This window comes from Gossypium arboreum, chromosome 13, assembly GCF_025698485.1.
Source record: "Gossypium arboreum isolate Shixiya-1 chromosome 13, ASM2569848v2, whole genome shotgun sequence".
NCBI lineage: Eukaryota > Viridiplantae > Streptophyta > Magnoliopsida > Malvales > Malvaceae > Gossypium > Gossypium arboreum.
The window spans coordinates 111851166-111871861 of NC_069082.1; the positions used below are offsets into that span (position 1 = coordinate 111851166).

General features: G+C 38.4%; 1 protein-coding gene and 1 non-coding gene across 2 annotated transcripts; both read right to left on the reverse strand.

Annotated features, from left to right (window-relative positions):
• Positions 1 to 5656: 5656 nt before the first annotated feature.
• LOC128287577 (small nucleolar RNA R71) lies at positions 5657 to 5763 on the reverse strand. Its single transcript, XR_008278277.1, has one exon. It is a non-coding gene; the product is annotated as a small nucleolar RNA R71 (small nucleolar RNA).
• Positions 5764 to 18419: 12656 nt separating this feature from the next.
• LOC108462682 (uncharacterized) lies at positions 18420 to 19402 on the reverse strand. Its single transcript, XM_017762602.1, has 3 exons — positions 19339 to 19402; positions 18724 to 19191; positions 18420 to 18649 (listed from the first exon to the last, which is right to left on the reverse strand). The coding sequence occupies exons 1-3, from the start codon at positions 19400 to 19402 to the stop codon at positions 18420 to 18422; spliced, it is 762 nt and encodes a 253-aa protein (XP_017618091.1).
• Between the last annotated feature and the right edge of the window lie 1294 nt (positions 19403 to 20696).

The following is a 20696-nucleotide window of genomic DNA, read 5'->3' on the forward strand; positions in this document are numbered from 1 at the left end:
TACAATTCCATTGCTTACACCGTTTCTTCTATGACAAACTAGATGCAATAACCTTTAATTTCATATTTGTTCATCTTCTAATTCGATTTCTAAAATTTATGGTGATTTTTCAAAGTTAGCTTACTGCTGCTGTCTAAAACTGTTTTAGTGCAAAATATTTATTACCATTTTTCCTCTAAGCTTTTAACAAATAACAATTTCATCCCTACTCAATTAGCCTCTCAATTGAGCTGATTTTTCTCAATTAACACCTTATTCTATCACTTTAAATTACTTTATAACCTTTGGGAATAATAATTTCAACACTAGACTTTAATTCCAAACATTTTCACAATTAGGTCCTAAAAATCAATTTCTATTGAAATTACTGAATAAAATCATCTCATAAACAAATTAAGGCTTCAATTTCATGTTATTTCATCATAAAACTACATCACTCAACCATGATGACTTTCAATTTCATCCATGAAATCAAAAACTAATGAATTTAATAGTAGGACCTAGTTGTAAAAGTCTTAAAAACACAAAAATTATAAGAAAAAGGCAAGGATTAACTCACTTGGTGCAAAAATTATGGAATATCAGCTTATATAACCCCTCCTATGGCGTTTTGGCTGATGATAATGAAGAAAAAATGAAGAGAATTCTAGATATTCCAATTTGGTCTCATTTTTATTTAGCTAATTTTGATAATTTTCCAATTTTTCCCTTCTTTCACCCTTTTCCTGATTTTTTCTCAGATATTGCTGCCCAAAATATCTCCTTTGGGCTTATTTTCACTTTAAGTCCATCCTCAGTTGACAATTGAGCTATTTAATCCTTTTAGCAACTTTTACACCTTTTTCAATTTAGTCATTTTTATTTAATTAACCACCCAAACGTTAAAATTTTCTAACGAAATTTTAATACTACCTCACTAACACTCCATAAATATTTTTATAAATATTTATGGCTCGGTTTATGAAGTCGAGGTCTCGATACCTCATTCTCAACCCAATTTACCTAATTAATTCTTTTAAATCACTAAATTCACTAATTCAAAAATACTTCTGTATTCACATTTGACTCGTAGGTATTAATTTATTAAATTTTGACTCACTCGTCAGATTTAGTGATCTCAAATCTCCATTCACGACACGACTGAAAATTAGGTTGTTACATTGATGATGAACCAGTCAGGGGCACAAGGACATTGACTGAGATTTATGAAATGGCTCAGGTAGCTCAGGTAGAACCAAGCTGTTTTGAAGATGCTGAAGCTTATGAAGGCTGGAGATAGGCAATGGCTGATGAGATTGCCATGATTAAGAAGAACCAGACATGGGAATTGGTTGAAAAACCAGCCAATAAGAAGGTCATTGGGGTGAAATGGGTCTATCAAGCAAAACAGAATGCTGCTGGGAGTCTAAATAAGCTGAAAGCAAGGTTAGTTGTAAAGGGGTTCAGCCAGAAGTATGGAATAGATTACCTGGAGACCTTTGTACCAGTGGCCAGGCTAGACACCATCAGGCTGCTGCTTGCTTTAGCAGCACAGATGCAGTGGAAGATTCACCAACTTAATGTAAAGTCAGCATTCCTTAATGGGTTCCTTGAAGAAGAGATTAATGTTGAGCAACCTCAAGGTTTCAAAGTGCCTGATAAAGAATGCATGGTCTACAAACTGAACAAAGCCTTGTATGGCTTGAAACAAGTATAGTAGAATTGATGAGTACTTGGTCAACTTGGGATTTAAGAGGAGCATTAGTGAGCCAACATTGTATGTTAAAAAGAAAGGAGCTGAGACTCAGCTCATTGTGTCTCTATATGTTGATGACTTGCTGGTGACAGGAGGAGACCAAACAATACTGGTAGATTTCAAAATCAAAATAGAGTAGAAGTTTGAAATGTATAATTTGGAAAAAAATGTCTTATTTTTTAGGCATATAGGTGTCACAAATACAAGAAGGAATCTACCTAAGTCAGAAGGCATTTGCTTCCAAAGTCCTGACCAAATTCACCATGCAAAACTATAAGGCAGCAAGCATACCTGTTGCTGTTGGAGAGAAACTATCGAGGCAAAGTGACTTTGAGCAGGTTAGTGAGTCTGTCTACAGAAGCCTATTTGGTTGTTTTTTATACTTGACTGCCACTAGACCAGATGTCATGTTTGTTGTGAGTCTGCTCTCAAGGTTCATGCATTGTAGCAATGAGATGCATTTTTGAGCAGCAAAAAGGGTGCTCAGGTACATTAAGGGTACACTGAGCTATGAAATGCTGTTTAGAAAGGCTGAAGATCTAAGGTTATTTGGTTACACTGATAGTGATTGGGCTGGCTCGATGGATGATATGAAGAGTACTTTAAGGTATGCTTTCACCTTTGGTTCAGCTATCTTCTACTGGAGTTTAAAGAAATAAAATATGGTTGCCTAGTTAACTGCTGAAGCTGAATATGTAGCAGCTGCTAGCGTTGTGAATCAAGCCATATGGCTAAGGAAAATCCTAACTGATTTGAACCTATATCAAAGGGAAGCAATAAAGATTTATTGTGATAACCAATCTGCTGTTGCAATTGCAGAGAATCCTATTTTCCATGGTAGAACAAAACATTTCAGCATTAAGCTTCATGTTGTAAGAGAAATGGAGCATGCAAAGGAAGTGAAACTGGTTCATTGCAGTTCAGAGGAGCAACCTGCTGATATTTTCACAAAAGCCCTTAGTGTAACATGATTCCTTCAGTTGAGAGCTAAAATAAGAGTTTGCAACATGCTAACCAAGGAGGAGTGTTGAAGTTTGGTCAACATGTAGCACCAGGAGTAGTAAAGAAGTAGACCATGCAGCTCGAGCCATGCAAAGGTTGTTGAACCAAGTGCTGCTGATGAAATTCAGTTCATCCTGTTCTTGTTTAGTTGATGACATGCAGCTCATGAAATTCAGTTCGAGCCATGCAAAGGTTGTTGAACCAAGTGCTGCTGATGAAATTCAGTTCATTTTGTTCTTGTTTAGTTGATGACATGTAATTTAGTTACTTTTGAACTTAGTAGGTGAAGTATATGATGTAATTAGGTGATGTTGAGCTGATAAATTAGCTTTACTAAGTTTACAAGTTAGTTTAACAAGTTTCAATGTGTTTTAGTGGAGTTAGGTAGATGTTTAGGTAAATTTGACTTGTAATGACCAACTTATGTTTGGTATATGTAATGGCATTATGCCAATGTTCATTTTGAATGAAAAACATCAAATTTTTCTTCCATATTTTCATTGTTCTTTGCTTTCAAAACTTTGTTCTTGAATTCTGCTTGTTTCTTCAGCAAGCATCGAGCCTTGCTGCTCAAGTTTTAGTTCAAAACTTGTTTGCTCTTTGCTCTCAACACCAACAATATTATATGCACAGGTCATGTGCAAATTTTCTTTTAAGTGTAATGAAAAATAATATTTTATTTAATATTGATAAATATATATATTCATATTTCATACCATTCCTAAAATAAATGCCCTCAAACTACATTTCGTTGAATATTGCAACAATAATATAATAATACATATAAATTGGAACACAAGTGAGTAAAAGTTAAATTTGTAAAGTCCTTCATATTATGAATTTTTTTAATTCAAGTACCTTTATTATGATTTAATTACTTAATATTTTATTTTTCTAAATGTTTATTTTATTTCAATTTTTTAATACTATCAAATAATTAAATGGATTTATGTTTAAAAATGTCATTGTGTCGATAAACTATAAAAGTAACACATTTTAATCTCATGCTTAGCATGTTTTTGGATGATTTATTATTTAATTTAGTGAATTTGATGCTCTTAATCCTTTAATTTCATATTTTATACTTAGGAGAGCATAGTGGAACAAAAGGAGCGGGAAACGAGCCAAAACGGACAAAACGGGCTGATTTAAAGATCTATATGGCTAAGACTATTTCCACATGGGCTGAGCACACGTCCGTGTGGCAGCCCTTGTCGATATCGCTCCATGTTTCCAAAACACGCTGAAATAGTCAATTTTTAGGGTTTCTGAGCATTCTAAAGTCTATAAATACACACTAGAAGAGGACCTAAGGGGGACACACGGAGCAGAAAGTAGAAATTACTCGAAGGAAGCCGTTGGAATCATCTCGGAAGCAGATCCACTTCAAGATTGAAGATCTCCATTCAAATTTCTCTTGAAGTTTATTTGGGTTTTTTATGTCTTGTTGTTTTTCTATATTTGAGATGTTTTCCTTTTACATTATGAACTAAACTCCCTAAATACCTAAGGAGGATAAAACCTATGATGGATTATATTATTTAATTATCTGAATTACACGATAAATACTTGTTCTTGTTCTTAATTATGTGTTTTTAATCCTTGCCTTAATATTTTCAGGATATTAATCCAAGTTTGATATGCTTATTCAGTGGAGCAAAAGTCTCTATTTAAGAGTAGATCTAGCATAATTGAGCGGAGTTGATTGCAATCCTAGAAATAGGACAACATAATTCTGTCGGATTAGAGTCAAATCTAATAAGGGAATCCATAGATCGAGTTAATGGGACAATAGGAGTTTTAATCAACCTAGAGTCAGTTGTTCTTAGTCTTGAAAGAGATATTAACACAATTTAGGGATTTCTACGGATTAAGACAAGTGAATAAATGGTTTGATACAAAATCAGAATAATAAGTGAAGTTTTGGTGGATTCTTTCCTGGGTATTGTTTCTCTCATTGGTTTTCTTAAGTATTTTTCCAATTCGATCTCTGTTGCGTTCATAGTTAATTAGTTTAATTTTAAATTAAAACACTTTATTTAATTATTAGGCTAAATAACATAAAGATAGTTATTACTAGTACTTTTAGTCCTTATGGATACGATATTTCAGACTCACCATAGCTGTACTGCTATTCGATAGGTGTGCTTGCCTTTGTTGTATTTTAGTTAGTTCGTGATGATCATCAAGTTTTTGGCGTCGTTGCCGGGGAACTAAAATATTAGGAACACATAATTTTTATTACTTTAGCCATTTTTTTATTTTTTATTTTTATTTTTGTTTTTACTTTAATTTACTAACTTTTTCTCTTATTTGCTTCTAGCAGGTTCTTTTAGTTTATGACTAAAAGAAACTCGTCAGGACCTCTATTATTTGATAGTGAAATTGAAAGCACAGCTCGCAAAAATCGTAGAGAAATAAGGTAGAGTCTACAGTATATGAAGGAAGAGCAAGAGGATGATACCAATATTACTGAGGAGATGACTAAAAATCAGACTAATTCGCTACCTTCTGTGGTTGCCACGAATCCTGTAAATCAGAATCCTTCTCCTCGTATTATGTACGACTATGCCAAGCCTAATTTAGCGGGGGCTGAATCGAGTATTGTGAGACTTGCTATTGCTGCAAATAACTTCGAATTGAAGCTGAACACCATTCAGATGATCCAACAGTTTATTCAGTTCGATGATTTACAAGATGAGGATCCAAATACTCATTTGGCTAACTTTCTGGAGTACTATGATACTTTCAAAATTAATGAAGTTTTTGATGATGTCATCCACCTTCAGTTATTTCCCTTCTCATTGAGGAATAAAGCTAAACAGTGGTTGAACTCTCTACCACAATGGTCCATCACTACATAGGAACAAATGATCGAAAAGTTTTTTGTTGAAATACTTTCCGCCGGCCAAGACGGCAAAGTTGAGGAATGATATCTCTTCCTTTGTGCAAATGGACTTAAAGACCCTATACGATGCATGGGAGAGGTATAAGGATTTATTGAAAAGGTTCCCTCACCATGGGTTACCCTTATGGTTACAGGTTCAGACTTTCTACAATAGTTTGAACCCCTCAACTAGAAAACTAATCGATGCAGCCGCCGGCGGTACCCTAAATAACAAAACACCTGAGGAGGCTTATGAGTTCATTGAAGAGATGTTACTGAATAATTATCAATGACAAGTCATTAGGACAAAGCCGACAAAATTCGCTGGTGTTTTCAACCTCGAGGCGGTCACCATGTTATCAAACCAGGTAGAGCTCTTAAATAAAAAGATTGATGGTTTATGTATTTCTATGCAGGTACATCCAGTGATGCAATGTGACGCAAATGGTGGAGGGAACCATCTAGAAAGTCGATCCTACAACCCTAACGTAGAAGACGAACATGTTAACTATGTGGGTAATAATTCTAGACCTCAGGATAATCCCTATAGTACCACTTACAATGCAGGTTGGAGAAATCAGCCCAACTTCTCTTAGGGTGGTCAAGGAAATCAGAGACCACAAACCCCTTCAGGCTTTCAACCACCTTACCAGTAAGAAAAGAAGCTGAACCTTGAAGAGATGTTGACGAAGTTTATTTCGGTGCTAGAAACTCGCTTCCAAAACACCGAAACAACACTTAAAAATCAGCAAGCATCAATTCAAGGGCTTGAAAATCAAATAGGGCAGTTGGCTAAAATGACTTTAGAAAGACCACAAGGTAGCTTGCCAAGTAATACCAAAACTAACCCAAAAGAACAACTTCATGCAATTACTGTAACAGATGAGGAAAGGTTAATTGAACTAGAACCAGAACTGAGGCAAGAACTTGTGTTAAGTAAAGGTAAGGTTGAGGCGAGCAACAGTGAACAAAAACCGGTAAGTAAAGCATATAAACCTCATGTGCCATACCCCAACGCAACGAAGAAAGACCATACCAATGAGCAATTTGGTAAATTTCTTAAACTCTTGAAAAATCTACACATTAACTTACCATTTATTAAAGCTCTTTTGCAGATGCCCAACTCAGTTAAATTTTTAAAGGAGCTTTTAGCAAACAAACGGAAGTTAGATGATGCGTCATACGTAGAGCTAAATGTTGTCTGCTCAGCCATTCTACAGAATAAACTACCTAACAAATTGAAAAATCCAGGGAGTTTTACTATTCTTTGTTTAATTGGTAGTTTAAATTTGAACAATACTTTGGCTGATTTAGGGGCAAGTATTAATGTCATGCCCTATAAAATGTTCAAGCAATTAGGTCTTGAGAAACCCAAACAAACTAGGATTACTATCCAATTGGCAAATAAAACTATTAGATTTCCCAAGGGTATTGTTGAGGATGTGCTTGTAAAGATTGATAAATTTATATTCCCAGTTGACTTTGTTGTTTTAGACATGGATGAGGATAGTGATGTACCCTTAATTCTAGGTCGACTCTTTTTAGCAACTACTAGAACGATTATTAATGTTGGTACAGGTGAACTCATACTTCGTGTAGAAGATGACACGATCACACATTAGGCTCGTGATTCTGCTAAAATATTTAACTATCGAGATGATATTACAAGTTCTGTTGATGTTAATAACCTTATGGCTCAACATTCTTTGCAAGAAACACCTCAGCAAACAATTATAGAGCCACAGTCCAGCTCAAGCATCAAAGACGGAACAATTCATGAAGGACAAAAGCTTCAAATCGATGAACTAGACGAATGACAGTCACATGTCAAGGAGAAACCGAAAATATGCGATGTAAAATCGAAGCAACTCCTTGACGAGCTTAAGGATGGAATGAACCACTTCAAAGTTGGGGACCATGTATTGTTAGATGAACCCGACCCTCGATTAACCACTTTAGAGCTTAATACAAATGGAGCGACTCCTTTCACAGTACTCAATATCTTTCCATATGGTATAGTCTAGGTAATTCATTCTCATTTCGGTACTTTTAAGATAAATATTACTCGACTTAAACCTTATTTGAATGAAAGAATTGATAGCAAGAAAGAGGAGTCTCGACTCTGAGAACCACCATGATTGTATGTATACGAGGTAAGTCGAGCTTGGACTTTAAATAAGTGTTTCTCGGAAGGCAACCCAAGTACTAACATCGTTAATTTCCTCATTTTTTATTTCATATTATTTTTTTAAAATTAATTAAATAGTAAAATACCAGTTTTTAACCCACACAGCCTGGACACACAGGCGTGTCCTAGGCCGTGTGACTTAGCATGGGGGTGATAATGAGTTACACGGCCACGCGATATGGCCGTGTGACCCACACGACCTGGACACACGGGTATGTCCTTAGCCGTATGGATCTTGGGACTTAGTTTTTATTTTTTTAAAGAAATTGACAGAGAGTTACACGGCCATGACACACGGGTGTGTCCACAACCATGTGAGCCATAAAGCTTAAAATCCCAAAAAAACGATTGAGACACAGGCTAAAAAATGCCACACGGGCGTGCAACACGGCCGTGTGGACCACACGGCCTGGACACACGGGCTTGTCCTAAGCTGCGTGAAAACTGGAGCTAAATTTTCAATTTTTAAACAAGTCAGAGAGCTACACGGGCGAGGCACACGGCTGTGTGTTCCTACATACGGGCATGGGAGAAACAAACAACATTGCACACGGTCGTAGGACACGACAATGTGTTCCTGCACACGAGGGTGTGGGAGGCCACACGGGTATGGAAGAAGCAAACAACATTACACACAGTCGTGCGACACGGCCGTGTGAACCACACGACCTGGACACACGGACGTGTCCAAGGTCGTGTGATGACTGCGATACAAATTTTAAATGCACACGGGCTAGAACGAGACCACACGGGTGTGTAACATAGCCGTGCGTCCCAACACGGGGCTCACACGACTGTGTCCCCTTTTAACCCCCAAACCCTAAATTCTTTTCATCTTTAGTCTTTTTTCTCCAACTCTCCCTAACCGCCGACTACCCCTCACCCCGGCCTCCCATACCCCCTATTGTCGCACCTAACCCGATCCGGCCTCTCATTTTTTTTTTTTACTTTTCTACTTTGTCTTCTTCTCCCTCTCAAAGGACCTAGCCGCCGCAGCCCTTTTAACTCCTCTATTTTAGCCACCATCACTTGCCTCCCATCTAGTCGAATCCCTCACGACTTCCTCCCTTGCCCTTTCTTCCTCTTCTCATTCACACAACCCCCAACCGTACCACCAAGCTCTGACGCCTCATTTCCCCTAATCACAAAACCCCTTTCCTTCTATTTCCATTTTCCCTTCTCTTTCCCCTCTTCTTTTCTCATCTTTCTCAACCTCACCCCAACCCCGACCCACCGCCGCGCCTTAACTCCGACCACCACTTCCACCATCCAGTCAGTTTTTCCCGTTTTGCCCTTCTTCTATTTTAGTTTATTAGAATTAACATTTCTCTATTTATTTCTTTTATTACTATTATTATTTTATTCCATTTTATTCTTACTTAGGTTTAATGTTTTAGTTTTACCTTATTCATGTTTATTATTCATTTTATTGATTATTGAGACTATGATTATTCTTGAGTATTAAATATTTTTACGTGAATTGATGTATTCTCTTTTTGTTAAATTTTATTTTCTTTTTATTCCGCTATATTATTTATATCTCTTATTTAATTGATTTTATTAATGTTTTAATAATCTTTTTTTTATGCATAATATTATTTTTGTTCCGTGGTAGCCTCTATACCTTAGATTTACTATACTCCATTCCATATTAGGCAAATTGTTAAAGAGTTATTGTGATTTTCAACTCTTATTTGCATGCCTATAATATGTTGGTTCGCCCATTTAATATGTTGATCACTTTCTTACAAATTTATCATGACGAGCACACGACGAAAATCTAAGGTAGCCATCCCCGCTTCGAAAAAACGAAAAGGCCTGGTGGGACCTCCTCCTCGAACGCGTCTGCAGAGGCTTGCCACCCTTATCTCCGATTTTTGTGGGCCCCCAGGAGGATCTGTACCAGCTTCATCGAGTGCGACCATTCGGTCTGGGCCATTGCATTGATTAGGCCACGTTGGAATAGGTGCGTTTGGCTGATGATGTGTGCGTGATTATTACTATAGCCCTGTGGAATAGATTTTTCACCATCATCAAGCCCACCTAAGCGGATCTCACCTTAGAGTTCGTCACCTCATTTTTGGTCCATTAGGTCATGTCAATCCATGACGAGCCAGGCACCATCACCTTTCACCTTGGCAGGTTGGTGCGACACATGAGTATTTTGGAGTTCGGTGCTATTCTAGGACTCTACACAGAGGAGTTCATGAGCGCCGAAGACTTTCTTCAGCTTCATCGGCATATTCATCACTCACCTTCGTACTGTTGGATTGATCTCATGGGCAGCCTGACAAACTATGACGCGAGTCACTCGAAGGAAACATCTCTGTCTCCGGCCCTACGATACCTTCACACCCTCCTAGCTCATACTTTGATAGAATGGAGAGAGAGCACAGGAGTGGTTAGTACTTATGATGCCTATTTTCTGTAGAGCATGCTACCGGACATGTTTTTGATTTGTGTACTTCATCGCGCTCGCCTTTCACCATCAAACTAAGCGCCATAAGAAGGGCCCCATCTGTCTAGGCCTTTACGTGACTCGCCTCGCTCGATACTTCGGTCTTCTCGACACACCGGAACAGTCTTTGACACTTACCCTAGTCTGTCAGATGTCCCCTCAAGGCATCTCGAGCATGATCCACATGAGGATGATCGAGCAGCGACGTGGAGTGGACCCCACTCAATATAGACTATTCTACTCTGATGTTCAGCATGACCCAAAGGACTTCACTAATGATGTTCCTCCCTACCACGAGGATCCACCTCTACCACCACCTGCGACCTTCGCGGACCTCTCCGAGTGATTTACTCGCTTTTAGCAACAATGTTTTTAGAGGCTTGACAGCATCGATGGAACTCTACAGCAGATATGTCAGCATATTCACATCTCCACTTCAGCGTCGATGACTGACGACGCTGATGTATCTGATGATGTGGACTTTTTAGTCCATTCCTTTTCTTTTCTTTTATTTTCATTTTTAGTTTTTATTTTATTTTTCTGTTTATTTGTACTTTCTTAAGACTTTTTTTACTGTTTTTTATTTTGAACTCTTTATTATTTCTTATGGTTGTTCCAATCCAGTTAGCAACCCTTTATTCCTCTTCAACCTTGTGTTTATTTTCGTCTCAGTTGCTTAGAATTTTGCATTACACCTACACTCATCTACAATTCCACTTTTCACTATTTTGGGCATTTCATCCAATAATCAGGGCAGTTTCAATTCTATCCGTCTCTTATGATACTTCTGTTCTATTATGTTTATCAATTTTTGTACATTGAGGACAATGTACATCTTAAATGTGGGGAGGTTATTTGTATGATGAAAATCCCTAAATTATGTCTTGTGTTTAAGTAATTCTCTCATACTACTATTAGAATGAATTCTTATTGATTTGTTATTATCATTGATGTGTTTTAGATTAAATTCATAGGTAATGGTGCATTGATTGTTTAAACTTTAAGACATTAGAGAATCAAGCATGATAAGCCTATTTTCAGAATTAAATATTTTTATGTTGTTTCCCTAAATTGAGGTATTACCTTGAAGTTTGAAATTTACAAGATTGACATCAAAAGCCATAATTTTTGAAAGATTTTGAGCCTTTAGAGCATACATTTTTCTTGCTCACTTTATTACTGGTTATGAGTGTGTCAATATTGATTTGTTATTCTAAAATTTGCTTTGATTGTACATGTCGAGACCACACCTTTGACTTCATATACTGAGATGATAAAGGCATTTAAATTTTAATCCACTTATCCCATAAAAAGCCTACCTTCATAATTAACCCTTAGTGAACCCCTTTGAGCCTAACGAACTGTTTTTTAATTTACCCTTAATATTAACCCATAAATCATTCTTTTTAATTCACTGAGAATTTTTCCTATTCTATTGACTCCTTTTTTGTCGAGATTTGATTTGGTTAATTGCCTAACTATGCTCTTTTATTTTAGTTGTTTAATTTATTAGTTCTTTGTGTTGAGCATAAGTAGTTAATTTCATATTTTGAAAAAAAGCTCGTATTTTCTTAAATAATTTCTATTGACGTAATTATTCAGTATTAGTCTATTTTTCTAGTTAGGTAATTTATCAATTTGATCTCGATTCGAACCTTCTTTTTTAGCCTTTATCTACACCTTTAACCCAAGCCCTATTACAACCTTTTGATTTGTGTATCATCTCATTTATAGTGGTGGAGATTTGATTTTTATGCAAGCTTATGGTAATAAATTTTCATGTTTGACTTTTGAGTGCTTAATTTTTGAACCTTAAGCACTTTGAGTGATTTAAGTGAATCTTTTGTGAGGATGTCAATTATTGTTTATTTTTAAATTAAAGGTAATTATTTAGATAAGGGGAAATACCTATGTTTTCATGCTTTCAAAAAAAATGTTAGACTTGGATTGTTTGTGCATTTAGTGCTCTTTTAGTTGAATTATCAATGTGTCATTATTTGTGAATTATGATAAAACATTATTAATGAGAATTATGAATTGAGAAAGTTTAATTTTAATTGTAAGTTGAGGATTTTGCTTGAGGACAAGGAAACTCTTAAATGTGGGGATATTTGATAAACCATAAAAGTATCACATTTTAATCCCATGCTTAGCATGTTTTTGGATGATTTATTATTTAATTTAGTGAATTTGATGCTCTTAATCTTTTAATTTCATGTTTTATACTTAGGAGAGCATATGGGAACAAAAGGAGCGGAAGACAAGCCAAAAACAGACAAAATAGGCTGATTTAAATATCTACACGGCCAAGACTATTTCCACACGGGCTAAGCACATGCCCATGTGAGCCACACAGGTTGGCCACACACCCATGTGGCAGCTTAAGTCGATATCGCTCCCTGTTTCTAAAACACGCAGAAAAAGTCAATTTTTAGGGTTTCTGAGTATTCTAAAGTCTATATGTAACACCTCAAACCTGGCCTAGACGTTATGGCCGAATCTAGCGATGTCACATGATAATGCTTTAGAAATCGCATTGACGTTAAGACCATATCTCCGTAGGTACCTCTTTTCATTATCTTATGCTATCTTCTAAAACGCGTCATTTGTTTTCAATCATTAACCATTTTCAAAACGTTAAACTTTGCGGAAGCTTTTAGAACCATTTTGTAGGTGTGGTAGTTTCGTAAAACATTTGATTCTTTTAAAAACCCGAGTTTTCCTACTACTAGCAGTACAAACCGTAAAAACATTGCAAAATCCCAAATTAAGCAAAAAACCGTAAAGGCCTTAATTACATCAAATTTCCCCAAATATAAATTAATCATAAGTAAACAGAAAATAGTCCAAGTGGAAAATCGTGTGGCCACCGTTGAGTCCTTCGCTGCACCGATCTGTCTATTACTAAGGATTACTTGAATAGATAAAACATAAAATGGTGAATTTTCGCAAACTCAGTATATAATCCCCACAAATAAAACATGCATTCAAACATACATCAGAATACTGTCGAGGGCCAGAGCCCATTACAGAACCAGTCTGGGCATTAGCCCACTCAGATACAGATGCAGAACAGATCATCAAAGTCCTACCTACCAGCCTCTACACACCATCTTCGTCCAACCCTACACACTATGTGGAGATAAAATCAACCCACCCATCCCTACACACCAGGCTGTACCGAAGTGTAACACATTATCAGATAATCGTAGCTGAGCTGCCAGATATCAGGCTTAAAAGCCTTTTAGAATACTTCCTCCAATATAACATCAACCCAACCCCGATGCAATGCAACATGCATAAATGGCATGCTAAAATGCAATCTATCAGATTACTCAAACAATTCAGGTTTACATGCTAAGTATCACATGCTTAAATCATACATCATATAACCAGATTAAGAATCAGAGGTCTGAGTAAAGCTTACCGACCCTATGACAGGTCACAGTCGACTTGGGTGACTCATACAACCTTACAGAGTTTCTTAGAAAAATGGGCTCATGCGCCCATGTGGTCTGTCCGTGTGGCCCATACAGCCCAAATTGGCCTTGGCTGTGTGGATCATACAACCTGGCCCCAAAAATCTCACATGCCCATATGGCCCATACGGCCCAACTGGTTGATCCTGTGTCTCGCACATGACTTCACTGGCCACCACACGACTGTGTCAAGCGCCAGTGTCCTGTACGCATGACCTGGCTTGTCAATCACACGCCCGTGTACTGCCACACTACCTGCCACACGAGTGACCACATGCTAGTGTGACGTTGATAAAATCATTTTTTGGCTTTCTTCGATTCTCATTTTCTATGATTTTGGGTACACACCTGGTATCGATTTGAAGCTAAGACAACCCCGAGTATTCTAGAACCTATTATTGACCGATAAATACCAGGTTAACACTTGATACGCAAAAAAACTGAATTGAAACGGAGAATCCCATAAACGTATAAATGGCTTACCGATAACAACCAAACTCAATCCTGATTCAGGTCGAAGAAGCGTGACTTCCAGCCTCTCAGCCTCCTCCTAAACACGAAGTAAACTCATTAAATAACAATTTTACAGTCCTAAAACCAAAACGCTACTAACACACTTACCAAACGCGTGATAATGACGTAGGACAACTGAAGGCAATTTGGAAACCAATGAAAAGAACGAACAAGAATAGAAGAAAGGGAGATGGGAATTTCAGCACAGAGAGAGATAGGGAACCCGAATTTTGAAAAAAGAAACCAAATGGGATACTCCGATATCCCCCCTAATATTTTCCCCCTTAATTCTCTCCACCAAATCCCCACTACTCAGAATTCTATCGCCACTCAAACTCCTCCCCATAATCATGCAAAAATAAAGTCAAAGCAAGGAATCGAACTCAGGACCTTATGCAAACAAGCACTCTGCCTAACCACCAGACCAGCAGGCCAATTCTGATACATTTTAACCAACTTTTACTTAAAAGCCTACTGAACATAGTTAAAGCTTTATTCATAAAAATACCAAAAATTTACCCAAAGCTAAGGCTTGAACTTGAGACCTCACACACACACCCAAAACACTTAACCACTGAAGAAGATATACAGTTGTGTACTATTTACAGAAATAATTTATCAAATTTTTAGGGCGTTACAACTCTACCCCCTAAAAGAAAATTTCGGCCTCGAAATTTTACCTGATCATAAAAAGGTGAGGATACCGCTGACGCATCAAATCTTCTGGCTCCCAAGTAGCTTTCTCAGTGCTATGATTCCGCCACAGCACCTTCATTAAGGGAATTAATTTTCTTCATAGAACCTTAATGTTGCAATCTAAAATCTAAACTGGCTCTTCCTCAAATGTTAGATCTGGCCAAACCTTAATCTCCCCAACAGGGACAATATATGTGGGATTAGAGCAGTAGCGCCTCAACAATATATGTGGGAAAACATCATGAATGCGATCTAACTCTGGAGTTAGCTCCAACTGGTATAGGACTGGCCCCACTTGTTTCAGCCAATAAATAGAGGGCTCAGCTTGCCCTTGCGACTGAACCTCAGAATTTTCTTTCATAGTGAAACCTTGAGAAAAACGAAGTCCCTCACAGAATACTCTATCTCACATCTCTTCAAATCAGCATAAGACTTATGCCTGTCAAAAGCTACTCTTAGTCGATCTTTAATCAGTCGAACCTTATCTTCAGTTTCGGAGACCAATTCCAGACCCAGAACACGTCACTCACCCAACTCAATTCAACATAAGGGAGCGCGACACTTACGATCGTACAAGACCTCATAAGGCACCATCTGAATGCTAGGCTAGTAGCTGTTATTATAGGCAAACTCCACCGAAGGTAAGTACTTCTTCCAACTGCCTCAGAAATCTACAACACAGCTCATCAACATGTCCTCTAGTATCTGAATCACCCTCTCAGTTGACCGTCTGTCTGAGGATAGAGAGCAGTGCTGAAGTCTAACCTTGAACCCAAAGTTTCATGCAACTTCTTCCAGAATTGAGACGTGAAGCGAGGATCTTTGTTAGATATGACCGAGACAAGTACTCCATGCAGCCTCACTATTACAGAGATGTAAAGTTTAGCCAATTTCTGTAAAGAGAAGTCTATCCTAACTGGAATGAAGTGAGCAGATTTGGTCAATCGATCTATGATGACCTAGAAAGAATCCTTCCTAGTAGGTGTTAAAGGTAATCCACTAACGAAGTCCATCGTTACTCGCCCACATTTCCATAACGGTATCTTAACTGGCTGCAGCAAACCTGAAGGTAACTGATGCTCGGCCTTAACCTGCTGACAAGTCAAACAGTGAGCCACGAAGTCGGTAACCTCTCGCTTCAACCCTGGCCACCAATCTAAATCTCATAGATCTCAATACATTTTATTTCTGCCAGGATGCATAGCATAAGGACTACTATGCGCTTACCTTAGAATCGACTGTCTCAAGTCCTCATCATTCGATACACAAATCTGGCTGCGGAAACACAATACCCCATCTTTACTAATCCCAAAATCCATAGTCACATCACTCTCAACCTGATGGAAACGCAACTCAAGAAACTTATCTCTCATCTGTTTGTTTCTGATCTGATCAACCCATTCCGGTTTTACTTGAAGTTCAGCTAGCAGACTCCTAACATCGAAAAGACTTAGTCAAGCGAACATTGCTCTCAGATCCGACATAGCCCTACGGTTTAATGCATTAGCCACCATATTGGCCTTACTAGGATGGTACTCGATAGTTCAGTCGTAATCTTTAAGTAGTTCCACCCATCTACGTTGCCTAAGGTTTAACTCTTTCTGAGTGAAGAGATACTTGAAACTCTTATGATCAGTGTACATAGTACACTTCTCACTGTACAGATAATGTCTCCAGATTTTTAGAGCGAAGAAAATCGCTACCAACTCCAAACCATGCATCGGATAGTTAGCCTCATGAGTCTTAAGCTGTCGAGACGCATAAGCAACTACCTTTCAGTCTTGTATCAGAACACAACCTAAACCCACATGCAACGCATCACTGTATACCACGAAGTCTTTACCGGGCTCAGGCTGTATCAAAACAGGAGCCTAAGTTAAAACAGTCTTGAGTTTATCAAAACTCTCCTGCTATGCATCAGTTCAAACGAAAGGAACTCCCTTACGTAGAAGCTTAGTCAATGGAGCAGTGATTAAAGAGAACCCCTCTAAGAATCATCGATAATTTCCTGCCAGCCCCAGAAAGCTGCAGATTTTAGATACATTCCTCGGTTGTTTCTAACCCAACACAGCCCTAATCTTACGAGGATCGACTCATATCCCTTCAGCAGAAACTACATGTCCTAGAAATGCCACTTCCTGAAGCTAGAACTCACACTTGTTAAACTTCGCATACAACTGCTTCTCACGAAGAATCTATAGAACCACTCTGAGATGCTTATTGTGCCTATCCTCTATCTTAGAATATACCAAGATGTCATCGATGAACACCACCACAAACTGATCCAAGTAGGGCTGAAATACTCGGTTCGTCAAATTTATGAATGTCGCAGGTGCATTAGTCAAACCGAAGAGCTTAACTAGGAACTCGTAATGTTCATATCGAGTCTTAAATGCCATCTTATACACGTTGGCCTCTTTTACTCTTAACTGAAGATACCCAGAATGCAAATTAATCTTGAAGAACACAAAAGCCCCTCTAAACTGATCGAATAAATCATCAATCCTCGAAAATGGGTACTTATTTTTAATTGTTAGCTTGTTCAACTGCCTATAATCAATACACATCCGCATTGTCCTATATTTTTTTTCACAAATAAGATAGGTGCTCCCCATGAAGACACATTAGGACGAATGAAACCATGATCTAACAGCTCATAAATTTGAGCCTTAAGTTTCGTTAGCTCTTTCAGTGTCATTCGGTAAGGCGTGATAGACACCAGAGTTATACCAGGGATCAACTTAATCCCAAACTCCACCTCTCAGCTCGGAGGCAACCCCGGTAGCTCCTTGAAAACATATTTGGAAAATTCTTTACAATTCTGATGTCCTTAATCGAAAAGTCTCCAAAATCAGAAACACTAATGTAAGCCAAGAATACCTCACATCCTTTTTTAACCAACTTTTCTGCTACCAAAGCTGAGATCACATTAGTCAAGTAGTCTCGTCTTTCCCTAATTACCACTACCTCACTGTCCTCCTCGGTCCTCAAGACAACCTTTTCGTTGCACAATTCAGACTTACCTGATGTTTAACCAACCAGTCTATTCTCAAAATCAGATCAAACTCCTCAAACGAAAGCTTTATTAGATCAGCCAGAAATACTGTCCCTTGGACATCTAGCGGAACGTTCCTATACAACTTACTCACTTGGACAGATTGCCCCAAATGACTTAACAGTTACCTCACTATCAGTACTCTCGACTGAAATCCTCAAAGTCTCAGACACAGTATTAGTTATGTAAGAGTGTGTAGAGCCTATGTCTATCAATGCCAAATAAGTCATATTAAATATTAAAAACGTACCCGTAATGACGTCTAAAGTATCTCGGTGCTCACAGCGACAAACAACATAAACCAAATCAGGTTGCCCCATCTCAGACAGTTCAGCACCTCTGTCCGGTGCTCTCTGTCCTTGGCCCATGTCGTTACCACCCTGGCCTGACCTGGGCCCCTAGATGGCTACTGAACTACTCTCGGCGGCTGTACAGTACCAGAACCCAGAACTTGCACCTGATCAGCTCTCAACGGGTAATCCTGAACACGGTGTTCAGTCGACCCATTACTCAAGCACGCCCCAATAGCCCTCCAACACTCGCCCGAATGGCGTCTACCACAGTGCCCACACAGCGCCACCCCAGTAGGTGCAACAGAAAGACCAACTCTCACTTGCCGATCAGTTTGGCCTTTTTCTTCGGTCTCATCCCAGAACTTAAGGGTTCCGAATCCCTCTTGTTCTTACCCCTTTCGCAATCCATGTTCTAACGCTCCACGCGCTTAACATCCTCAGCAATCTTGACTTTATCGACCAAAATAGCAAACTCACGCTCCCTCTGTGGAGTTATCAACACCCTCAGATTATTCTTAAGGCTGTCCTCAAAACAGACACATCTTTCATATTCAGACAACACCATGCCTTGCGCATAACGGCTCAGTCTCAGAAATTCAGCCTCATATTCAGCCACTGATCGGTCACCTTGGGTGAGATTTAGGAACTCACGTCTCCTAGCATCAATATAACTGGCTCTCACATACTTACTCAGAAATATTGTCTTAAAATACTCCCAAGTCAACAGTTCGGGCTGGGCACCCTTCTTAACTGTTAGCCACCACTGGTATGCCTCGTCACGAAGTAGAGAAACAGCCTCCTTAAGCTTTTGCTCAGTAGTAAAGTCCAAGTCATCTATAATTCTTTCTGTGGCCTCTATCCAATACTCGGCCACGCTAAGGGTGACTCCAAGAACACCTCAAAATAACTCAGCCTTATTAGACCAGAGTCGTTCCGTAACCGACCCTCGGCCCCTAAATCTAGTGTTGGGTCTAGCGACCCTCTCTAAAATCCTGAGCATAGCCTAGGACAATGCGTCATCCCCGACCATACTATTATGAGACCCAGTCTCTGTGGCAGGTGAAACCAGCGTCTCACTAATATCAAGATTTGGCATGTTACCTAAAGATGATGACTCAGCTCGAGCCCCCTACGGCCTCTACCCCGGTCTCTAATACCACTTCCCCGGATACCTCGTGCGCTCATTGTTCTATCAAATTTATCTATATTACAAATATTATGGATCAGTTACAATTTCAGTATTTAATAACAGATGTTTTATGCAAAACAGTATCAAAAATCCAGAGTTTGTTTCCGTAAGTCGCAGTCTGACTATAGTTTTCAGTATACATTAACTAGAGTGTTTTCAGTACAGTTTACTACCTATAGTTGTTTCAAACAAACTAGTAGTATTTCCTGATAAACTTTTTAGAGTTTTTAGAATACTTACAGGATCGACGCCGGAGACTCTACGAACCACATACTTACCCAGAATATTCGAAAACATTTGGAATTAATTTCTTTAAAAACCAATTTTGGAACCCAAAATTTACAGCCGAGTTTTAAACCTAGCTTTGATACGATTAAATGTAACACTCCAAACCCGACTTAGACGTTATGGTTGAATCTAGCGATGTCACATGATAGTGCTTTAGAAATCGCATTAACGTTAAGACCATATCTCCGTAGGTACCTCTTTTCATTATCTTATGCTATCTTCTAAAACGTGTCATTTTTTTTCAATCATTAACCATTTTCAAAACGTTAAACTTTGCGAAAGGTTTTAAAACCATTTCGTATGCGTGGTGGTTTCGTAAAACATTTAATTCTTTTCAAAACCTAAGTTTTCCTACTACTAGCAGTAAAAACCGTAAAAACATTATAAAATCCCAAATTAAGTAAAAATCTGTAAAGGCCTTAATTACATCAAATTTCCCCAAATATAAATTAATCATAAGTAAACAGAAAATAATCTAAGTGGAAAACCATGTGGCCACAGCTGAGTCCTCCGCTGCTCCGATCTGTCTATTACTGGGGATTACCTGAATAGATAAAACAGAAAAGGGTGAGTTTTCACAAACTCAGTATGTAATCCCCACAGATAAAACATGCATTCAAACATACATCAGAATACAGTCAGGGACCAGAGCTCATTACAGAACCAGTCTGGGCCTTAACCCACTCAGATACAGATGCAGAACAGATCATCAAAGTCCTACCCACCAGTCTCTACACACAATCTTCGTCCAACCCTACACACCATGTAGGGATAAAATCAACCCAACCATCCCTACACACCAGGCTGTACCCAAGTGCGACACATAATTAGATAATTGCAGCTGAGTTGCTAGATATCTGGCTTAAAGGCCTTTCAGAATACTTCCTCCAATATAACATCAACCCAACCCCGA